The sequence below is a fragment of the Zonotrichia albicollis genome, chromosome 8, assembly GCF_047830755.1.
Source record: "Zonotrichia albicollis isolate bZonAlb1 chromosome 8, bZonAlb1.hap1, whole genome shotgun sequence".
Lineage (NCBI taxonomy): Eukaryota > Metazoa > Chordata > Aves > Passeriformes > Passerellidae > Zonotrichia > Zonotrichia albicollis.
Window position 1 is genome coordinate 6474587 of NC_133826.1, and position 25013 is coordinate 6499599.

Consider the following 25013-nt stretch of genomic DNA (forward strand, 5'->3'; position numbering starts at 1 on the left):
AATCTGTATAATTTCCTCATATATTAGACTTTGCACTCTTCTGGCATAACATGATCAATCCTTAGGGAGCACACATGAATCTCATCAATCCTGCTACTTAGAGAAAGTCTCAGGCACGATAAATCCAGGAACACTGCCATGAGAAGATTGCTTACTGCATGGAAACACAGCATCAAAACCTTTTAAGCACCCTCTGTTCAGGACACTGGTTTAATTTCAGACCATCTATCATCAACAGCAGATCCTCCTGGCTCTCCTCCATACTCTCTTAAGAAACCCACGGAGAAAACCACAGGATGCAGTTTTTAGTAAAGCAAGATGCAAGAAAAGTTATATTAAATCTAATCAAAATGGCTGCTGTGAGATTAGGTGCAAGTAAAAGCTCCCTAATGGTAAAAGCAATTTAGAACTGAACAGCTGCCAAAAGATCACTGATGAAAAAAAAAAAATCAATGGGAACATTCAAAAAAGAGATTAGTCGACACACTCAGAAAGAATTTATGGGAAAAATCTACACACAATGGTCAGAGATCATTATCTACCTATCTGTAAAGCTAAATATCCAAGCTGTTTTTCACTTAAAGAAGGCATCTTTGGTCAAAGAAAAAGTTCTAATACCTTTGCACCTAAGCAGTTTGTGATGCACAGCACCAAATATCCACTCTGTATCTGCAGATGCTTCCTGCAGCAGGCAGGGACAAGAATGCCCTGCTCATTAGTCCTTGCCTCAAGTACCCTGAAATCACTCCAACTTTTCCATTACTTGATCAGCCTCCACTTTAAAGTTAATCCCCTCCTCAATTCCTACGTGACAGCTACTCCAGAATTTGTTTCTGACAAAACATTTGGGATAAGGCAATTCTTATCCAGTCCAAGGAATTACACTGGTGCGCTTATACAGAAATACAGGGGTATTATCTGGTCCCTCCTGGCAAAAAACTTCTAAAATGAGAAGAAGGGCAAGAGAGATAAACAAGTTGGTTTTCCCCAGGCTGATTCTAGAATAACAGTATAATAAAAAAAAAACAAACAAGAAACACTGAAGGACATTTGGACATGAGACATACCTGACACTTAAAAACACAAAGGTGGTTCTTAGTCTGAGGGGTTAATGCAAGTGTCACCTGGTCAGCTGAAATTAAAATTGTGCTAGAGGATGTAGCTACCCACAAAAATAGCCATGCTATGCCTGCAGTTGAGAGGGCACTAACAGTGCCTGTGTTTTTCTCTTATTTTAAGTCCTAGAATTCTAATTCAGTCTTTACAGCAATTTAACAGTGAGCATTTGCACGTGAAAGAAGCTAAATCCACACAGAGCTGCATAATCACTGCTGTGTGCAAGAGACTGGAATCATTAATGGCTGAAACATTGCAATTTGCTGTGATTATGTCAGTTAAGCTATTTTTACTTTTTTTTTTCTATTAGAATTAGTATTTATGAGCTAGATTACAGTTTGTTCCCACATGCCTAAGCCCTCACTCCTCTGTGTCTGTGGTGCATCCTTTGAAAGACACCTGTATAATTTAGTGTGACATCTCAGGCATATCTAAGGCAACCACAGGGTACTTAACATGATCACAGTCCTACTTATGACTAGTTTAGAGAAACACACTTGAAAAGTACCTCATTTATTACAGTGAGTTTTAATATGACTTTTTAAATGTGTATTTTTTGTGATCTGTCTGGCTGGGCTTATTCCTAAGATATTTTCACATCAATCTTACATGAAAAAAAAAAAATCTGAACTCTTTCCTAGAAGAGGTGCAAAGAAAAAAAGCAATTATTTGATCAAAGAGAAAATTACAGAATGAAAAAAAAGTACTAAGCACAAGAATTACTGCCTCTACTGAAGAATTTCTGTAATTCTGAAAACCTGTGGCCTAAAACTCCCTTTTGTTTTATGAAATTGCCCTTTATCTCTGAACTTCCCAAACTGCTAAATCAGATATATCAGGGATTTTAAAAAGTTCTGCGAGGATAAGAAGTCAAATGAAATGCAACTACATTAGATGCTCTCAGCCTCTATTAATTTTCCAAATAGAGAATAAATTTTATAATTTAGAGTTCCTACAATATTTACTTTGCTGTGGAGAGATTATATGTGTTTATATAACGTATACCAAATGTTAAAGTACAGCATAAAACAGATTACTTTTTCCAGCCTAAGCTTGATAGCATCTAAAGATTAGGTATAAACAAGTTTAACAACTCTGCTCCACGATACAGCATTTACCACCAGCATTTCTAGGTCAAGCACAGCAGTACTTGGAAGACAGAAAACACACAAAATTCATCACCTCAGAATCTGCACACTGGTGCTTATTTGTGTGTGTGTGTGTGTGTGTGCATCTACATGGCCATGAGGATGAAAGAAAAACCTGAAGAATTAGTTAAAAAAAAATTACTAGATTACTTATAAAAACACCGTGCTGTCACAAGAAGAAATGCATATTTTATTTTCATTCACTGTGACCTACTTACAGGCAGAACTCAGTAAGAAGAGTCTATTACACCCACAGAGTCAATAGAGTCAATTATGCAGCCTTTATTCTGACAGAACCTCCACTGATTTGTATGCAAAATTCCTGTATTTTCTCGGCCAAGTGCAGAACTAATGTAGTGCCTTTACACACAAATCACCAGATAATAGAGATGAAATCCTGGCTACACTGAGATCGATAGGATTTCTGCCACCAGTCTCAATGGAAAGAGATTTTATCAGCAGTGCCCAATAAGGTGGAAAAGTCATGCACCACAGGACTGTTCCATGGCTAAATAAATTGCTATTTAAAGTCACTGAAGGCCTTTCAAACCATAGAGAAACATGCAAGATGAAGCAGGGTTTCATGCAAGCCTGTATGAACAACACTGTACCTCCTTACAAAAACCCTTTAACTCATGCAGCTCCCACATCTGGCAGTAGCTTGAACATTATTTCCTCTGTATCATAATTTTGGAGTTGTCCCAATCATTATTCTCTGCCATTCTCCACCCACACACATAAATCAACCCTGCTTTTGCTGGTGAGGTGTCTGACCAGCCTGAGCTCCCTGTCCATACAGGAAGCTCCTGTGCAGTCACAAGACACAAAGTCATGCTCAAACAAAAGGCATCAAAAGGTCTCCTGAGCACAATGTGTTTGCAAGATTCATCTGTGATCCTGAGAAATCAACTAAACTGTTCTTTTATTGTTACCTAAGCTCAAAAGCCTTTTTAGGAAGCTTTATAATCAGCCCAGAAACACAGCTTTGGGTGGAAATTTGTGTGACAAAGGAAACACGTGATCAAGTTGCTATTAGTTCTCTCTGGAAATCCATATAAAATGTGTACATAATCCATATATAATTTTGTAGTTAAACATTTCTGAGTGTGGGACAAATCAGCAAGTATATGGTTTTTCACTAGAAAATAATACTTCAATATGGATAATAGCAGCACTAAACAGTACTTCATATGGTATATTCTGTGGAAATGGCTTTTAGGGTATGTTTGCATTTAAAATTAATCACAGAATCACAGAATGGTTTGGAAGAGACCTTAAAGATCATTTCATTCCATGGGCAAGGACACCTTCCACTATCCCAGGTTCCTCACAGCCCAGTCCAACCTGACCTTGAACACTTCCACAAATGGGGCAGCCACAGCTTCTCTGGGCAGCCTGTGCCTCAGCACCCTCACAGGAAAGGATTTTTTACCCTGCAGATCCCACTCACAAAGCTCTGAAACTACTAGTTTACGGTAGGAAACATATTTGGCTTGAATTGAAAAAAAAAAATCAAAATCGAAGAATAAAAATATAACCATTTTCTTAGCCAATAAAACAGCTGTCAGTTTAACAGGTCAAATTCAAGGTTATTGCTATTTGGAATTGCTAGCTAAAACAGAAGGAAAAGAGTGCTGAACTACTCAGTATCTTCCCCCTCCTTATAGTGAGACCTTTTCTGGCTGTTTCTCCTCTTCCAAAATACTTGCTATGTATCACATACACAGTTGAGATAAGAGATTCATATTGATGCCAAAAGTAACAATTTCTTCCACAGGAAGAAAAAAAGAAAACAAATCAACACACCACACAGATACTGTTTCACGGTATTATTTCTTTGCTACTCTCAAGCTTAACACATATTTTGAAATCTGCAGCTTCAACCTTAAAAACAGAAAACCAGGAGGTGTTTATGTATGACCATAACAATTGAGTACAGGAAATCCCATTAAAAATGGGCATAAGCATGGGGTGACTGGAAAACAATTACAACACAGGATGCTGCTGGTGCAAGAAGGACCTGCATGAAACAGGAAAAGCACAACCCTGCACCATTCCCTGTCCCAACCACTCAAAATACCAGTGCAATACATCAATAGCAAAAAGGAGGGAAGACAGAAAAATCACTGCAAAGCTAAACTCAGCTCTGGCTCACAGAGGAATTTCTGCAGCTATGCCAGTCAGGGGAGGATGAGATGCAGCCCAGACCTGGTCAGGTAAAGGGAGGATGACAGGAAGCTCAGATCACAGCATTACTCTGATCACAGCTGCTCATCCTCCTCTGCAACATAAAAGCACAGTTGAGCAAAGAGGAATTCACTGTTTCGGCATCACCAGAAGCCCAAAAGACCCAGAAAAATGTTAACTGAGGACAAACAATGTTGTCACAGCACTTATAGATATCACTGAAAAAGCAGCACAGACCAAGAATTCACACCAAAATCTCTCTCTAAGCATTCTGCAATATCAAATTAAAAAAGCTCTTAAACTTTTTGTTTTTAAAGGCTGCAATTTATGAATCGTTATTTAAATCAGGGAATGTGATAGAGTTAAGTGCCTCTTCCCACCACAACAGCAGTCAGCTTCCTGTCATCTATTTGGTGGACAATGTCAAAGATTTCTAGACTATAAATATTGACTATTTCTGCAAGTAATGTTGAAATACAGGTATAAAACCAATATAATTAATTTTGATATGTAATACAAGCAGTTAAGATCTCATATTCTGATACTGCTCAGCACCAAGGCTTTGTGGACCTCAGAAAATCCTCAATAATAATGCTCCCACATCAACAAAAAATTCTTGCTTTTATAACATTATCGCAACCTCTTGCTGGGTATGTCTCCCTTTTTCCTCGGCTGGGATGCTGGGCAGACCCAAATCAAGTTACAAAACTGGGAAAGGATGGGAAAAAAAAGGAGAAATCTACCTTTCCCAGCTGACAGCTTTCATGTAATAGGAGAATAAGTTGCACAGCAACATTCATGCTTCATTTCTCAGATACTTTTGTGGCAGAAATAGGAAAGACAAAAGCTAAAGCAAAATCATCTCAGATCAATGCACTGGACTGCTTCCAATCCTTCCATCCTTTATTACACAAAACAGTGGAGATGAAACTGATTTGCCTTCCAAGGAACTGTACTGCAGGCTGTAAGAATAAAAGGTGGATTTTCAGGTAGGAGTTTAATTTTTTTTTTAAATATGGATTCTTTTTTATGCATACAATATGCATTTAGTGACGTATTTCAGTCCAGATAGAAGCTATTATTGCTTCAGGTTAGACAGAAAATCAAACATCAAGAAGAAATACAAAAATACCCTTGCCAGAGTCTCTTGAACATCATGTTCCCACTCTTGAATTTAAGTCACAAGCATCCCAGTGAGGAGAAAGAACAGCTAAGTAATATGAAGGATTGAAGAAGTGAATTTCCAAATGGAAAGAGCTTAAAGCTTAATGATGATATGAAGATGTTAAAAGAAAAACAAACCCAACCCCCACAGTGTCTGAAAGTTATGGAACATTTAGGACAGGGACATGTACTGCAGCAAGGAAAAGTATCTTACCCAGAAAAAGCTTCCTGACAGGAAGGTAAATGAAACTAAAAGTATTATCCCAAATGTCTCACAGCAACTTGAATGAATTTTTGCATCTAAACTGAAAAAACCCACGAGGGAATACTTTAAGATCTACCTAATTCAGAAGCCTTACAAGCAAGCCATGAAACTGGATATTCAGCATGACCAAACAAGGACCAATCGGGAGGTAAAATACATTACTTTTACATCTATTTTGAAATTTCTGATGTCATTCTACCTCCCTTCCCCCTCCAATATGAACAAGCATCAATATACTTGTTCATAACAATAAAACACAGGGAAAGAATCTGCTGGGCACTCTGGCAGAGCTAAAGTCAAGCTGTTTACTTTACTGCCAATATTTATTCAATTAACTTCTGTCCTTTATATCCAGGTACTAAGGATATGGATCCCATTTGGGATGTACCCAGTCACCTTTCGAAACCTACAATATCTTTGTAATGAAAACTTTTTAACTTTTACCGATGTTCAATATAGGGATGGCCACTAGGAAGCACAGCTGAGAACAGAAAAGAGGGAAATTGTCACAGAGAGAAACAAAATATGAAATTTTCTTCTGAGAATGACTCAGAAGTTGCCAAAATCCAGTGACAGGCAAATCTCAGTGGGAGATGCTGGAGCTTTGGCACTTCAGAAATTCAGTTACACACATATGGAATCAACTTCCATGTGAGAAGTTGGTCAGGCAGTTTTAAATTACTTACTTGCCCTTCATCTCATTACTTCCATCTCTAGAGTGTTAGTCAGATGTGCAATTTCAAGCAAGTGACATTAAGAAATAATTAATTAACCCAGAATGAAGTTTTTATTTCATTTTTCACTAATTCAAATTCTATCAGTGTGAGTAAAATTTCACTGAGGCACCAATCAGTACTTAAAGTCTGAGTGAATGGGGAGCCTGCAAGAGAAACTGCTCCACTGCAGATGGGACCCCAGCTTAGCCAGGAGATCTCTGAAATCTTGGATTTTTAAAATTCTGGATTTTCCCATCAAGGAGGCTCCAGCTTGTTTGAATCCCTGTCTGTCCTTGAGAAAGCAGGAAGGCAGCAAGAAGGAAGGGACTGCAAGTTGCCATTCCTGCAGTCTTCCCTTGTCCAAGACTTCTTTTATGAAGGGTAAATGAATTTTTAGTTGTGACTATCTTGCAGAACAAAAGCTCTGTCTTAATCAGGTATTAAAAGTTAGGAAGAAATTGTTAGGAATTTTGTATGTTTTCTTGGATTATTCCCAGAATCTGCCCTACATACCCTATGTAGTCTCAGCATACATTTTGTAATATTTACATTATTAACCCCTCACCATTTATGACTGAAAGTGACCTACATTTTGCATAAATTAAAACCTGTGTAATACTGAATTAATTTAATGTAATGTACAAAAATTTGACATAAATATGACAGAGGTTGCATGAGGTGAGAATGCATTTACAGTGCCTATAAGAACTACATATATAGTTCTACAGAACATTTTTGACACTGAAATATCACAGGACTCATATCTTACCTGTCTTTATACATGTTTGCATTAAATCCATGTATATTAATACTGTGCTTGTATCATTATAATTTCCTGGGTATCAGGGACGTTATCTTCATAATATGCTAATAGAAAAAGCATGATACAGAAAATAGTGTACAACATCTGAGCTGTACACTAAAGGAGGATACATAAATCCTGGCCTAATATGAAATGCAGAGAAAGGGAAATTATAAAGCACAAGATGTGACAACATTGCTGTTCAAAAATGACCAATATTACTCAGAGCAGAACATTACTTATGTCAAATACTATCAGTTTTCTTAAGACATCTGGCTACCAAAAGGAGAATACAGCATATAAAACAAGATGTATTAAAAAAAGGTCTGTCTTAGCAACTAAAGATCAGAGATTTCTAGATTTACCTGTATCAAGTTCTCAAATATTCAGCAGTATTTAGCTTTATAGTACTGAGAGACTGCCCTAGTACAGCATTCCATTACTGCATTAGCAATTAGCTTGCATTTTAACAATTATCCTTGGGAACAGGAGATTTAAGCACTACTGTGAGCTCAGCATTGTGAAGGTATATTTATAAGGCTTAATGCAGTGAAAAGCCAGAAGACAGCAGCAGCATTTAGGAAAAACTACAGCACAAGGAATACAGAAGCCAGTGACAATATGGTGTACAATAAATATTTATCATTAGAAATAGTCTCACAAAAGCAACAGCACTGATGATAATTCCCAGTTGCAAATCACTGATTTAAGAATATGTACAGTACAATGGAAGTTATAGAATTATTTCAGTTTACATAAATTAAAATGACTGCATAAATTCAAGTGTGCCTCTTGGGTATTTACATTTTCCAGCTCTATACAAAACAATTATTTAGTCACTGCATTTTAGAGGAAACGCAAAAAGACTAACAAATGTTAACTGCAAAATATTTTCATCATACTTCCCTGGGATTGTAACATTCAGAAAAAGGAAGCTCTCTATTCACTATCAGCACAGTATTTTGCCCTACTGCTGCAGACAGAATCATTTAAGGAGTACATAGCAATGATATAGAGCCTTACCCTTTCTACCGGTGAGCCATAGCATGCAATGACGGAACATAGCAGTGGCAGATGGCATTGGTGCTAGGAAATGTGAATAAAAGGATAATAGCAGAGAAATGGTGACTGGCAGACAAGACACAGAAATGTAGATGAAATGAATGCAAGCTGGTAAATCTTGAAGCAAAGCTCCACCGTTAAGCCCAACGTTGCCTCTAGTCTCCTCATAATTGAGCATTAAGTTCTATTTGGATAAAACTGCAACCTTCAGCCCAGTCTTGATTCTCTTCATAAAGAAATGCATCACTGTATCTTGAGAACGAAGAGCAGTAACGTTTTGCAAGCGAAACCCATCGTCAGAAGCACATTACTTTCTCCCCTTGAGTGATTTATTCTTTACATTATTCATCTCCAAATCCTGCCAGAGCTACAGTCTCTTTCTAGCACATATGTATTCACTGCAGATGTAAATCCCTGCCTAACCTGCAGCACCCCTGGATCCAGAATGTTCTCAGTGTGCTCATTCATGCTGTTCTCTTGCCAAACATTTAAAATCATCCATCAAATACAAGTGGAATCTATTATAAGAAAAAAAACAATCTCTTCTTTCAGCTCACCCTGGAAATGGAAGGTTTTCTGATCAACAGTTATTGTGAAGGTGCTGTCGTCCTCATCGTCTATACCAATCACAGCTCCCTGTGAAACAAAGAACAAAATCCTGATAAGGCAAGCAGTGACATCAGCAGCATACACTCTATCACTACACCACTGGAATTTAAAAAGCTTTGACAAATTAGAAGCAAACTGAATACAGTAAAGAATACAGAAATATTCTCTGCTCAGTCACAGGATGTAGTCAGTTCCTTAAAACAATCAATTTTTAATTGCAGAAAAAAACAGTGAATGTTTGTAAAGCTGTTATCTGGATAATGATATGCATCTTTTAGTTTTGTAATGGAGGTGGCTTTATGCTGCAGCAGTTCCTTACTACATTCCAACTTACATATTTTATATGTATTTTCCATGTATAAAAATAACAATTCTTAAGTACTCCACAAAAAGAAGCTCTTGACCTGATTTTATCTACCAGCCTGCAATAAAAAATAAATCATTCTAGCAGAATGAATTTGGCCCATCATGTCATGTCACTGGTACACTGCATGATCTAATTTTCAGTCCCTAAGTAAATATTAACCGTAAGTAATCAGGATATATGGGAAGCAACTAGCTTTGTCTCCTAATTCTTCATAAATTATTACAAGAAAATGCAAATAAATTAAAGACCATCTGTGCTTAGCAATTTACAAATCCATCCACATTTTCATTCCTGCCCCCTCCAACACTTATAATAAATAACAGTTTCACCCAGGAGAAGACACAAAAAAAGGACAATTCCAAGTCTCTGCCAGCTCCAATAAATTGTAATATTTAGCTCAAAAATCACCAGTGGATTGACTCAAGTTTCTTTTCTCCTTCTGCCCCACAACAGCAGTCCCAGGTAAGAACAGCACCAACCCTCTGCAATCCAAGGCAGTGTGGCAGGAAAGGATAGCCCCAAGCTGGTTTTTTATTCTCCTCCACTGATAAAATCTCCCACTTAACTTCTCCAAGAGTATCTTCCCTATAGGCTCTTCATGGACAGCTCTGTGATCACTATAAAAGAGGCCCCTAAAAAGTATATCCAAGCCAATATAATTCTGAACATTTCTAGTGCCAGGACACAACAACCACCAGATTTCTTTTAAATATACCAGCAGATAAATATTGAGCACTTGAAGTACATATTTTGCTATGCAGCAAACCAGAAGGTCACTGCAAGCTGTACAATATTGCTCTGCTCAGCAGCTGCATCAGAGTCAGTGTGGCTGGAAAGGAGCCCCAAGATTATCCAGTCCAATTGTTAACCCAGTGCCACCATGTCCAACACTGAATTGCCTCACCAAGTGCCACATCCACACATCTTCTGAACACTTGCAGGGACAGTGACTCCATCACTTCCCTGGGCAGCTTGTTCCAATGGCTGACCTTTCTTTCAGTGAAGAAATTTCCCCTAATATCCAATCCAAACCTCCCCTGGTGCAACTTGAGGCCATTTCCTCTCATCCCGTCACCTGGGAGAAGAGACTGACCCTCACCTCACCATGACCAAGATATTCTCCCCAGAGGAAACAGATAAAATTCCCATAAACACAAACTGAGACAGCTGAGTCCTGCCCCATCCCAAGTGTGGGAGCAGGGAGAGCTCTCCTGGGCCTGTGAACTCAGCACAAACCTGTGCACAGTGCACAAACTGGCACTGCCACACTGGGGCAAAGGGGCTGAGCCAGAAGCACAGAAAATGCTTCCTCTGCCATGCAGATAATACACATGAACGAGTAAAATTAAAAATAAGAGCGGCAAAGTTTATGGATATTCCAGAAAACTTTAGCAGGACATGAGCATAGTGCAGATGACATAGAATGCTTTATGAATACACTTTCCTAAGTACACTAAGACAATCAGCAAAAGAATTTGGAGATGAACCTTCAGGCCTATGAAATTGGCATTAGGAGCAAAAAGGTGAGGAATGAACTTTTCATAATCCATTCAAGAGAAAAGGAAATATTTCAGCCAAACTGCTTAAGTTACATGTTTGTTTATGTTCACACCTACAGTTACAAATCAACAATTACTCCAAACAGAAAACCTCTCTGATAGAATTTCAGACTGCAAAAGCCCATCTGTTCAGCTATCAGTATCACTGTCATCTGCCAGGGGAGCTGCTTTACAAAAGCAGAAAAAAGGAAGATTCCTTCCTTCCTCACAAAGAAAAACAACAAACCAACCCCAAAGAAGCAAATCACACATATTCAGAGAAAGGCTGGGGGAGTCCATCAGTTTTTAGAAAACTCCAAAGAACAATTTGTGGTGGAAAAGTGACAGATGGGAGAAGAGAAAGCGGCTGTTTTATGTTAAATGCATATAAAGATGGACCAGGCAATATTGAACAGATTGTTCACTTTTGATATTTCCTAAACTGGCAGGCTGAGGCCAACTTCCACAGTGACAGGCTCACAGCACTATTAAAGCTGGCATGGCTTTTTGGACTGAATTTTTCTGCACAATGAAAAACCCTCTCTCATGAATCTTTGGGAATATCTTGTTCTACACAATGGTTTGAGTGTACATTTCCCTTAAAGAAATTCTGAATTACGATATCAATACATTAAGCAAGGCCAAGTGCAAAGAAGTCATCTGGAATCCAAGTTAATGGGGATTCTCTGTGGAGTCTCAGAAGGCTACAGGTACCCACAGAAAGCCTAGAAAGGCCTAACAACAGAAGGAAGGAGTAACTGGAAAATGCTCAGTTTTCCTTCAACACTCATCACATTGTTTGTAAGACCACAGATCCCTTTCTCTAGACTTCTCTTACTTCAACTTTCAAAATGCTCCCATTCATAGCCATCATTCTCATTCCTCACTTGTTCTAGCTCTTCACAAGACTGCTGCAGGCTAGAAAGAGAAATTCTATGAGAAATGGGGGAAAAATATAGGAATAGGACTTGTGCAAGAAGAAATAGCTTTGGTACAAGCATGACAGTGAGGCAGGAGCTGGGCATGTACAAAGACATCCCAGCACTCTCACCTCCCTTTAGCAATTCCATTTCCAGCTGCAGGAGCAGCAGTCAGGGCTAAATGTCCCACACAGGTAATGCTCAGCTTTCCCACCCTGCACCTTCTCCTTCCCCAATCTGCACACCCCACTCCAACCACACTTCAAAAACTTTGCCAGCAGTGTTCTCCCTTCCCTTTCCAGTTCTCCTTTCACAAAGCTCTAGCCTAGGCCTAAGGAGGGTCCAAACTGGCAGCATGGAGGACACAGCAAGAGATGAAAAACAAACCAGGACAGAAGGAAGCAGTTTTACAATGACTTCTGTAGGTACAGAACATACACACACACACATATATATATATATATATATATATATTTGTGTATATACACATTGACCTCCACACACAGAGAAATGAGAACTGCAAACAGCAAATTTTTCATAGTGTCCTACTACTAACCCATCTTACTCTGCCACATTAGAATACCTTCTAATATATCATATGTATAATATTTTTATACCATATATAAATTATAGGATGTAATTAGCCCAGCACATCACTTGACCTCTAACGTTTTCTTTCTTTAAATACTTTCACCACTTCAGCATTTTGCAGAGTCAGGAATAGAGCCCAAACCTCAAAAGTCTCCTTGCAGTTCTCTCCACTAGGACACATTATACACAGTAAGTCACTGAGTACTGAATAAAACAACACTTACCCTGAGTCTAACACACCCTCGGCGGGAGCCTCTCATCATTTTGTCTTTTGACTGAAACAGAAAAAAAACAGATCAGTGGGTTAACAAATACAGTAAAAAGAAAGTTATTCAAACCAACAGAGAAAGAATAAAACATTTTTGCACGATGTTTTAGTGAATGACTAAACAAGATGCAATTTCTGTTACAAAACTGGTTCGTTCCCAGCACCATAGTATGGAAAATGAATCCTTCAAAAGAATAGAAGATTCCACTTCAAGAAGTTTCCTAAGTAACTTCAACAAATACTTCTGAAATGCAGTCCATGCCTTTACAGAAAGTAAAAGAAAAGGAAGAAGAAAGGAGTTGAGAAATATTAAAAATCAGCAGTATGCTGATTCACATCTTCCTCCTTTCTCTCCTATTCTCAGGAAAGTGTCCATGGAACAAAATCTAGCTGTGCAGGCAGAATTGCACAAATGAAATTGTACATCTGTCAGAAACTTCCCCTGATTTATACACTTTTAGGCAGAGACAAAATTCATGTTTAGGCTTGTTTGTAAATCCACTTCGCAGCTAGTACAGCCCGCTGTCATTATTACAATTTAAAAAGTTAACCTTTGTAGCCATTTAAGCTGTTGGAGCCCAGATCAGAAAACAGGATTTTCATGTCCATAACAAGCACTCAAACTTGCACATTAACCCACCTTGCAAATTTAATCAATCTCTTCTTTAATACCTGTTTGAAGCACTGAAAAAAAGCTTCAACCTCCCCTCCAAGCAGGGAACTCTAAACAGTCAACTCAGCTTGAAACAGTGATCCTTGAGCTTTCAGCCCTTCCCACCAGTGCCACAGGCAAAGCTGACAGTAACCATTGCCTTTGGGCAATAGTGGCAAGCCTAAGTAGCACAAACAAATTATTTAAGGTGAAAAAGAAAATAGTGAGATCATCCTGAATACTCAGTTTTCTGCTAAGGGCTGTTTTTTGACTACCCACACACATGCTTCCTGTTTTTTAAATGATAAATTCCTTGCTATTGTAGCCTTATCTGAAAAGTAGTCCTGTCTAATAAAACCCCTTCTCTCTTGCCATCTAAATATTCAAACTGCATTCTTTCAAGTCAAGAAAACAACTATTATCACTGGAATTTCATGATGAGATTCTCTTGCTGTCATCTTCTGAAATACCCACTCCTTTCAGCAGAGTATCAATAATTCCATCAAGACAATATATTGATGCTATTACCACCACACCTATCTTCACTGAAGCAATTAGACAATAAAATCTTGCTGACATTAATGGGAAAAAAAGGACAGGACAAGAAGTATCAGTCTTAAGAGTCACTAATTATACTTTATCTGAAACATGTTTTGGATATAGCTAGGAGGAAAGAATGAAGAGGTCCTAGCAAGTCCTATTCACTAAAGACAATGTGCAGGTACAGCACTTGGGGCTTCAAATAATGTTTTAACTGACCTCTCATTCAATTCAGGCTCCAATTTATCAGGGCTGTCTTCTGAGTGTTAGAAGCCATCAGAATTAATCTACTTGTTTTTACATCAGCACATGTTAGCTGGTCAAAGTGAAATGCAAGACCAGTAGTGTCTCCATAATGCATTCTACGGATATATAATTTCTTTTTAGACAACAAGTACATAGGGAAGACTTTTTGGAACATTGTTTTGTTTTGGTCTCTTTTTTTTTTAACCTCAAACCCAAGAGAGGATCTATTTACAAAGTTTCTCCAACAATTTCCTACGAGAAATTGTGTCTATTTGAAACATAGCTCACTGGAGTACACTTTTACTTTTTATATTCACTGCCTTGAGAGTTCTCCTAAAATGGGAGGACGCTTCTGAGAGCTTACCACTCCCTCTGGTGGTTTCTGGAAGAAATATTGGCATAATCTAAGCAGGAAAGAAAATATCTGGACAGAGGCTGCAGGGACCTGACCAGCTCTGACCGGGATCCCACGAGCCAGGCAAAGCCCTCCCAGCTCCCTGCACAGAACCAGAGCAGAAAAAAGCAAAGGCAGCAGAACAGATTGGGTCTGGAAGGGTTTATACCTCCCAGGGACATGCAGGGAATTTGGGGGCTCCTCCCAGTGCAAGGGAGAGCAGAACCCCAACAACCCCCATTTCCACTGACCACCAACTCAGCTGCAGAATATACAGTAGAAGCCTCCCTTTTTCTTGTCTTTCTTTTAATGGGATGGAAATTAAGTTTAAACTTTATAATGTTTTTAGTCTGAAAAAAGAATCACAAGATAAACAACAGGTCAGAGTGTGGGCCTGTATACCCATAATTTCACCATCTTCTGGCAGAGCTTTACTTGGTTAATATCAAATATGAAAGCACTAAATGGAATTCATCCTACCTAAGTGCAATAAAACACCCAGGATTCCAGTATCTGAATTCCCTGAGCTCCAGAGCAGGCAGCTGCCATCACTCACACTGCTGGATTCTCTCACTGCACACAGCAAACCTTCCTCTGCTGCTGCAGGACAGCACTTTAAAACACAATTCAGCTGGCATTTTAGATTTTGCTCCCTCCCCAGCTAAAATTTTATAAAAATACAATTCAAATACTCTCAGCTTCCCTTTATTATTCTTTGATTAAAATTAGGTTACCCAATATATCCTATTAAAAATAAAGCCATCCTATAACTGCTTTGAGGAATGGTTCCATTTCACTGAATAAAAACTCATACAGCAGAAAGGCATCTCTAAATGGCTAATAAAAAACCCCCACATTTTACTTTCCTTTTATATTTAAAATTTTAATATGCAGCTATCTTTTTCAGCGCTCAGTTTTATAACCAGACAAAATTACATTTCCCATAAGCTTTCAATACACACTGTACTGATTGTGATGATAAAGGACTTGAACAGGTTATAAGCGGACAGCAATATGAGATAAACTTCAGCTGAAACTCAAATAAAAATTTGTAAAAATGAATAAAGCTATAGAGTATTACTGCAGGGAGAATTTAGGTATCTCCCAAAGAGATGTGGCCTTTATTGGTTCCTCTTTAACATCCACACAGCAAAGTTGATCACATATAGAACTGATCTAACAAAATGCATTTGAGGTAACCTATGAATTCTGAAGAGAAATTAATTATTTGGCCTATTTAAAGAAAACAAAACAAAATTAGAAACCTAACCCAAGCCTGAAAGACGCCCGGCCCTCCTTCATCTTTAGAAGTGCTACTATTTCATTTGAGTTGTAGCTGTGGCATGCAAAGTTTAAGGTTTCCAATAAAACCCAGCTGCTCTTCGCCTCCCAAAGTTCTCAGGCACGAGTTCTGCTTGCACAGAAGGGCAGAACTTGAAGAGGTGCATTTCTGACTCACTCAGTGCTGTCATGGAAATCCCTAACACAAGCACACAGATGAGCAAAACCGCTTGGGACATTTATTTCCTGTTAAGGACGAAGGACCTGGAACAAGCTGTATCTATAAACAGTAATCTTTGCAATTTATCTACATCTACAAGAGAAGCTTAAATTTGGATCACTTTCCATAACAGTAATTTTTTCTCATCAAATCCTAAGGCAACGTTCATTTTTAAAGCAGAAACAGACCTCAACAATTTAAAGATTTCACAGGCTGTTCCCAGCCCCCTTCCAAGGCACACCCCAATCTCAGAGAAGCTCCCTGAGCTCAGGGACAGCATCTCACAGCCTGGTTGTTTGTACAGCCAACACTGGGACTTTTGTGGGTGCAGTCATAAAACAGGAGATAAAACTGCAGCCATAGCTGAGGTGCCACTGGGGCTCATCTAACCCCACCACATACCACGATTATGTGAAATAGGTATGGCAATATTTTATAGGGCCTGGCATGGGAAAGCATTACACTGCTTTAAAGAATCCTATGAGAAATTAATTCATGTGAGGCTTTAACTGCACCAAGGTGTAAAAGGTACAGCCCAGTCCTGGAACTCTCCATTCAGCCTCTTCCCCAAAAATGCACAGCTACAGACTAAACTGCCTGGAGCTGAAATTTAACTACTAAAGAGGAGTCAACTACTTCAGTAATAATCCTTTAACAATTTATTCAGTGCAAGGAAACCTGTGATACAAAGTTTAAACTATGTACAAAATTCAACTTAGCCTTGTATGACAACCAACAATATTTTATATCCCGTGACCATAAATTTAGACTTATTTTTATTATGACAAGTTCACTTACAGTTTTGTCTGTTTTTAATAGATTCACTGAATTGTTTTCAGGGCATGTGACAAGATCAAGTTATTATAAGAAAAAAGTGTCATTTCATCTGAGAATGGAAAACAGAGACCTTGGAGGGAACGTTTGTGCAAAAGCAGATGTGGTTTTTTCCTGTTTTCTTGGGATTTTTGCACGCAGCTGCTGATTGAGAAACTGTATTTGAAAGAAGTATTTAACTGAAAGTCTCTGCCACGGGGCCACTGAGCCCTGACTGCAGCTTTGGAGGCATGGTTTGAAATCAAGTCAACAAGGTTTGCTTTCAGTTCACCACCAAAGATTCATAAAACTGCTCCAAAATTTGAGTCTCCCTCCTCAATAGCTGGGTTGTACAACCCACAAGTAGATCTTCAATACAACCAGTTTTGAAGTTGCTAACTAGCAGTAATCTTGAAAAACATGAGGGGAGAGATAATTTCATACTGCCACAATTACTTTTCCCAACAACTGATTTCACACAGCTCTTGCTCCTGAAAGCAGTGGACCAGCAAATGTTTTAAAAGTGGTTTGATGGAATGATGAACAAAAGAATAGCACTTAAATCCATTCTTCAGGCATTCACTGGTGCAAAAACCATTAAGATGATGGGAGGCTCCCCAGTCTGGTTTCAGGAACAAACAATATGGAGCTGTCATACACAACAATTTTTCTGGCAGCCTTCATTCACTGTGCAAGGCAGTTCTTTAAGCCTGCAACATTTTGAATAGTTCTCCTTTCAATAACACCAAATGTCATATATCCATGAAGTTTTAAAATACTTTAGGAACTGACCTTCTTCTAGCACTGTTTTTAGCACTGTTTGCACAGCTATGCCAGTTCTGCTTTCAATTTATTATACAATTTAAATATTTATTTAAAGAGTACACTTAAAGCTAGAATTTAAATCAGATTTTCAAACTTGAGTGGTTCACTGGATTATTTCTACAGAATTCCCAAGGGTTATCAAGGCTATAGCTGATGTGTATTTAAGACATCACTTCTGCCAGAAAACACAAACAAAAAGCAAATTGCATTCAACTCCCCCTTCCTCCTTGACCATTTCTTTGTCTTCATGTTCTCCTCCCAGCATAATGTCAACACACACATTTCTACACTGACATGCACAAAACAAACAACAGAACAAATTCAGCTGAAAAAATAAACCAGCACAAAGCTATTTCTCATCTGGAATCCAGCTCATGGAACAACTTTATAGCTCCTGCACCAGCAGAAGGCAGGAATGAGCCAGTTCAAGATTTGTTTGCTAAATATTTCAGTGAAGCCAACAAACTCGCAATGCTTCAATAACTTATATATGTAAGTTATTCCCTTAAGAGAAAGCACTGAAGCATGAGTAGAGTCACAAATGCAAGAATGCTGAGGGGAAAAAAATAATTTGTCAAGCCATTGGTCAAACCGATCCAAAATGGTAAAAATGGCACACTGTCATTTAGTTCATATTTTGCTTGAAAAAAGAAAAAAAAGGGGGCCATTTACTGATATCAGCAATCATTTATTTAAGCAAAACCACATGAAAAGAATATTTGGACGACAAGTCCAGATCATACTCTGTAAAATACAGAATTTGTAAGTCACTTTACACAAAAGTAATGATAAGCAAATTTGAGGATGAACATTTCAATTCTAAACGAGGAAAAAAGCTTCTGGACTACAGAAGTGGAAAATAAAAAGCCAACAATTTGGCAATTTAGGTAAAAGGCTTTTTTGTCAACGCACATGAGAAGATTCACATTGACACATGCAAATAGCACTAATATTGTTCACTGCAATACAAGTACAGAGCATGGAACACACAAATGAAAACAGAAATACATGTGACCGTTACATTTTTTTTCTTTTTTTTCTGACTCTGACTTGATGCAAAAACTTTTAATTTTCTCCTTTAAAGTTCTAATCATTCCAGAAATGGAATTTCATTGAAATCATTTGCTCCTGGTGTATGTATCCAAAACATACTTAGGTTAACAGCTGTTCATTCCACCAAAAGACAAAGCATAGACTTTTCTTTTCCCCCCAGAGTGCAGTGCTATTTCACACTAATTCTGTTTGAATGTTTATTTCACATTAAGGGTGTTTTTCTGCAGTCTATTTTAGGTAACTACCAAGGAGGGCTGAGTCCAGGAGTGCAAGGGCACGCCCATGAAGAAGTTTGTGGCTCAGGCTCTAATGGAAAGTTCAGCTGCATCAGGAGTTATTTGCCTGCAGTTTTCCACAGCTGCCCAGCCAAAGGTTAACAGGCTGTGGGATCTGCTGGAGAAAGTGTCTCCTGTCTGCAGAACTTACTGAGGCTGAGGAGCCTGGAGAGACAATGGGCAGGCACAGGCTGATCAGTACCTGCAATCCCCTGTACCAACAAAACTGCTTCCAGGCTGTGTGTCCAGAGAGCAGGGCTGGAACCATCCCAGCCCATCCCAGCCCTGCATTGCATTCCTGGGAGAGGCCACATCCAGCAGCCCAGCCACACTCACCCAGGCACAGTGAGGCAACTCCACTGCTCCAGACTGAACCTGGTGCAGAGGGAGCCCTGTACACCTGATCACAGGTTCCTTCCTAACAGGACATTGCTCCATTTAAATAAAATCCCAAACCTACCAACGCTTCAAATTAATGCTGTTTATTTACGAGCCTCATCAACTACGAGTCAGGAGTTACTACTCCAACACTAAGGTGAAGCAAACGGTGCCCTATCACCTTCTCAGGGGTAGGATTGGTTCTTCAGAGGTGTGTGATCAGCTGGGACAAGCTCTGAGTTATCCTTCAAACGCTGCTCCTGCTGACCCTGCTGCCCTGCAGCACACAGGAGAGCAGGGCGTGCCCAAGGCCCAGATCCTGTGGCAGGCAGGTTTCAGTAGGATTGAAATTTCCCAATTTGGGTAAAAGGCTTTTGTAAAACACCTTGTAAATGCATATGCATTACATGCATTACATTATGCCTTACAGCCTTAGGTAAGAGAATGAAAGAGCTCATGGATGGGAAGAGCATTCTGAAGGAAATGTTCACTCCAGCCACTTCTCACTGGCAAAGGCACATAAAGCAGAGAACATGATTTTATTCCTTAAACCCAACTTGAACTTTTTAAGATAGCTGGTTTAAAAAAGAGTTTTTAAATTTTTGAACTAAAAGTTGTTATAGTGACAGAGAACATAACAAATTATACAAAATGAAAGTGTAACATATATGTAGAGGTACCCAGTCATAGGAAAAAATTAAATAATATAATTCTACTAAACAGCTGAAGACCATAGGATGAAAGTCAATGCAATATCCAGAATTATAATTATACACAGTAGTCATCAGCAAATGTTTCTATTTCTGTAGCTGAGCATTAAATGACTTTGCACCTTGGACTGCTACTTTGACCACACTGACTAATTCATCTCTGTCAAGCAGCTGACATTTGAAGAGCCACTAAATAGCAACTTTAAAAGCACTTCCATTTCTCCATCCACATCCCAGGTGTGAGATTTTGAACCCACATGAACAAAACTGAGAGCGTGTGCCAGTTCTGTGGCAGAAGCCTTACCACTGGCCTCTCCCAGTACAATGGAAATCCAGATTTAAAGAAAAAAGTTTTATATGCAATGCTTCTGTACAAACAAAGCTTCATAGACATTGTGGTGTGTCAAGTTATTTGCTGTAAATCTATTCCAACTTACTACAGATTTAATTTGTGTGTGTTTTATCCAGCCTGATACACTAATTGCTCCATGAGAAGAAAACTTTGGGGCATGGATGCAGCTCACCCAGTGAGCCTTCAGATTTCAGAGTGCATCCTTGAAAAAAATTAATTCCTACCATTGAAATACTTGTAAGTTATGTAAAAATATGAATAAGGAAGGCGAACAAGCCAGTAAGGCAGGATCTGGGAGGGGTTATGAAGAAAAAAAAGGAAAGAAAAAGTTAAGGAAAGCATCACTGTTTGTTAACACACAGCAGTAAAAAAGATCGTGCTGGGAAGTCCTGAACGGAAACGGGAAAGCCGACCCGGCTCCGGGAAGCACCTGCCGAGCGGCAGCGAGCCCGCCAAGCGCGGCCGGAACGCCCCGAGAGCCGCGGGAACGAAGCGCGGGGCGCGCACGGCCGCGGGACGGCGGCACCGCCCGCGCCCGCCGGCCGGGCTGAGCCCCCACACCGAGTTCCCGCTGGACAGGGCGGGGAGCAGCGGGACTCGGCCAGCACCGAGCAGGGCTCCGGGACAGGGGGACAGGGGCAGCCCGAGGAGAGTGCGCGGCCCCGGAGCCGCCAGGAGAACCCGGGCGGGTCCCGCAGCCGCTCCCGCCAGCGGCGCCGCCCGCCGCCAACAACAACAGCGCCCCTCGCCCCCGCCACTCCATCTCCCCGCAGCGCCGCCCCATTGGCTGATCCCGCCGCCTCCTCCTCCCCCATTGGTCGCTACCGCCGCCTCCTCTTTCCCCATTGGCCGCCCAGGTGCCCGCACGCCCCGAGTCCCCTCCCCGCCCCCACCCTGCGCCTGAGCCGGTCCCCGGCGCCTCCTCGCCCGCCCGGCCCGCCCGCTGCCCCTCACCGTGTAGTAGGAGAGCAGCCCCGCGTTGTAGTCCAGCACGAACCAGCGGTACTGCCAGCCCTTCATCACATTGGTCCATTTGCTCAGCGGGCCCTCCATGATAGACGCCATCTTAGCACCGGACCGGCACCGCCGCGCACGCCGCGCGTTCGGTGAGGGGAGCGGGGGAGAGACTCGGCGGCCGCCGGGCGGGGAGGGGCGGGGCACGCAGCGACGGGGAGGGGCCACGGGGCCACTCTGCCCCGGGGGGCGGTGTTTGCGCGCGCAGCGGGGAGGGGCCGTGAGGGGAGCGGCGCCCGGCGGGGGCGGCCCCGGGGTCAGGAGAGAGGGAGCTCGGGGTACGGGCATTGAGGGCGCTGCCTGAGGGATTCCGTCCCCGCGGCTTCTCCTCACGGCCCCGCGGGAGGCAGAGGGCGAGGAGCGAGGCAGGGCTGTGAGGCGGTGCCGTGAGGGCACGGCGCGCTGGCCCTGCGGTGAGTGAGGGCGGGAGGGCGTCGTCCTGTCCCCTAAAGCACTTTTGGGATCTTTTAGTTCCTCTCTAAAACACTTAGCACCGCTTGGAAGCTTTGAGCATCTCTCGCTGGTGTACTCGTCCCTCTGCCTCTCGGCTTTTTTAAGTGCCTTAACTCTAAACCAAAGTGGGCATAACAATGGAGTCTGAGGGGGCTTCTCTTCAAAGCGCTCCACGTCCACAGTGTCTAAAACTCATTCATGACTCGAGATGACCTTTAAAAGTTAAAGCTTCAATGTGACACAGCTTTCCTGTGGACTGATCCAAGAATGTGGAATGAATTCCCCAGGAGCTACGGACAATTGCAAATCTGTTGTTCAGCACAAGGCATGGTTTTGGCACCGATCTCCTCTGACATAAGTACAGAACTTGAGCTATGCTTTAACATGAAAACTTCAAAGGACCCATAGGGATACTCATGTTCCTTCCTAGGGAACAACAATAAAGCAGCAGAAGTAGTGTTTTTACCATGAGGTTTGTGTTTATCATGCAGTGTACCGTGTTCATTAGTAACATTTTTTTCCTTTCCCCCTTACAGCCCTTTTTTATTCTTTGTCTATTTAAATGCCTTTATAGTCGGGCTAAAACAGGTTTAGTGTCTCACAACACTGCAACTTTATACTAAATTAAACAAAATTTAATAGAAAATCACCCATTTAGTGAAAAAGAATCACACAAAGGCAGTGTGTTTCATCTTAGGAAATAAGAAATATTCCAGATTTCTAATTGTCTCCCCATATCACATGTCACATCGTACACTAGTTTGTCACCAATGGGAATTTGGAGCATTGACTCCTTGGAGTCACCTGGTGGTGTATTTATGCATGGGGTCACCAATTTAAGGTACCTAATGCACAATCTGATTTTGAAATCTGGCTTGTTAATTTAGATAACTTTTTTTTTTTTCAAGCTGCATATGACCTTAGTAGTCTGTTTTTGTTCTTTATTTTCACTGACTAAACAAAGCGGGGCTGCCTAGAGATTATACCCAGGCAAGCAAAACAAAAAACATCAGATGGTGCCAGAACATTACTAGTGCTGCCAGTTAAAGCTGTAGCTGGACTGGAGCTTTATTATCTCACATCACTCCTTTGGCTCTATTATGCAACAGAAGCTGAAACAATGCAAAGAACTCATGGAACAAAACCTCTCTTGGTTTAACCCTGAAAAAGCTGTGTGTGGGCAGAGCATCCACAATAGGAAATTCTCCACAGAAGAGCTTTTTATTTACCTTGGTTTGCCAGAGGCTGAGTTTCCTGAACTTCAGTTTACACTGCATATCTTAGCAGTTCTTTGACTCTTTTTGGGAGAAAATGTGACAAAGGCTTGTATCCACCTGAAAAAGCATGTATTTTTGATATCTCATCTTAGCTAAAAGTTGAGAGCAGGAAAAATGGTGTTAACAGGTATAAAAGGGGGAATTCAGCTCAAGGTTTCTTTTAGAAATGTAGTGTGGATAGTCCCTTAAAGTAATTTGGCAGAGATCAGAGAATCATTGTTTTTCAGAAAGCCCCACACAAAGTGAAATAAATAAATTTGAAATTACAGTCTTTGAGCCTCCAGGGTAGATCATACAGGTTTATGCACTCTCATGCCAGGATTCTGTGCCTGTCAGATAACTCCCCTCTATTGAGCATGGATCATGAGGGCACTACTGAAGGGTTTAGGATGAACTACTCAGATCCTTCTGATAAAGATTCTTGAGGCCTAATCAATTTATTTTGAAAGATCAATGCAAACATTTTAGTTCATTTAAATAAATCAATAAACTGAAATCAGCAATGTGCCATAATGTCTTTTTATACACTTTTTATTTTAAATCATTAGCATCAATGATTTTGAATTAAAAATGGCTTAAAATAGAAATTAGGGAGTAATTTCTTAATGGAAGAATTTGGTTTGCTTTAACGTGTTCTGTCTGAATTCCATCTGCATCAGTTACAAAGAGCTGTTATTTTCTGTGATTATGGACAGTTTTATTGTGATGTTCTCCATATTTTACACAACTCAGGCTGGAGTGTCACCCTCTGTACCATTCAGTACTCACTGTCACCTGAGAGAGGAATGTACTGCAGAGGTAACAGACCTGGGCTGAAGGCAGCAGCTGTTCCCTTGTGCTGCCTTTGTTGAAAACAAGCTGAAAATCTTGTCCAGCCCCATTCTCTTGCCTCCCAGAGCTCTCAGTTCTGTTACCCTGCCACAGTGCCCCAGCCACACACTCATTTCCTGACCATGGTGTGGCCTCCAGGGTACTCAGACTGTCCCAGCAGGAATGTAGGGGGAAACCTCAGCTGTGCCCAGTCCTTCCTGTGTTTTCCAGGACATCCCAATTTGCACCCTACTTTTAAAAATTTCCTCTGTGTTATTTTTCTTTGTCCAAACATGTCCAGTAAATTATATTTTTGCCCATTACAGTTTAAATCTTCGTGGTTTCTAGCCAAAAGGAAGACATTGCTGGTCAGAGTGAATACCAGTGAAGGACCAGGGTAGACAATGGAAGCAAGAGAACACTGGAAGTCTGATTCTTTCTGAAGAAAATGCTTTTCTGTTGTAATTTTGCTGAAGTTATGGCTGAACTCAGAAGAACCTCAGTGATGAAGTTGTGGCTTGTGGGTTTCCTTCAGGGTGTCTGGCAGTGTGACTGGCAGCAGTGAAAGTGGCTTTTGGTTCTCCCAACAGCTGCAATTGCTTGGGCTTCTGAGGAACATAAGGAAGGCATTTGAGAAGAGAACAAATAACATTCTGTTTCAGTTTCTTTTCCAACTTCAGAAATGTGCTGGTACTTTAATTTTCTATTGCTTGTCCTGTAAGTTCACTGTGTCAACTACTGATAATGTAATCATCCTAATTAACAATTTATGTTTTAGCCTGATAGTGGATGATTCTTTTTGCACTTGTTGATAGCAAATAATGTCTTTTATTTGTACCTTCAGGGAAATGTTCCTTCCATTTTATTTTTTACGGGTAACAAATGCAGTAATAAACTACAATCAAGTAGAAGATGGAGCATTCTGTGTCATCCTCAGTCTCCAGCTCTAGCCTTTACAGGTATTTTC

General features: G+C 40.5%; 2 protein-coding genes across 12 annotated transcripts in view; one reads left to right on the forward strand and one right to left on the reverse strand.

Annotated features, from left to right (window-relative positions):
• Positions 1–21581, reverse strand: part of OSBPL9 (oxysterol binding protein like 9) — a 57736-nt gene extending 36155 nt beyond the window's left edge. For 3 of the 8 annotated variants that reach the window (XR_001334176.3, XM_005482252.4, XM_005482250.4), the window contains exons 1-3: positions 21447–21581; positions 12710–12760; positions 9018–9096 (exon numbers count right to left, since the gene is read on the reverse strand). Coding sequence is in view for 4 of the 8 variants with exons in the window: in XM_005482252.4 (XP_005482309.2) it covers positions 9018–9096; positions 12710–12760; positions 21447–21557 (241 nt within the window). In the remaining 4 variants the exon portion in view is untranslated. Of the gene's footprint in view, positions 1–7365; positions 7389–8421; positions 8496–8595; positions 8617–8665; positions 8690–8883; positions 9097–12709; positions 12761–21446 lie in introns of those variants that run through there. The other 5 variants (XM_074545808.1, XM_014276077.3, XM_014276075.3 and 2 more) reach the window with 5 other exon arrangements.
• EPS15 (epidermal growth factor receptor pathway substrate 15) overlaps positions 21459–25013 on the forward strand; it is a 68175-nt gene continuing 64620 nt past the window's right edge. For all 4 annotated transcript variants that reach the window (XM_026790471.2, XM_026790472.2, XM_026790473.2 and 1 more), the window contains exons 1-2: positions 21459–21598; positions 24891–25005. The gene's annotated coding sequence lies outside the window, so the exon portion shown is untranslated. The remainder of the gene's footprint in view (positions 21599–24890; positions 25006–25013) is intronic.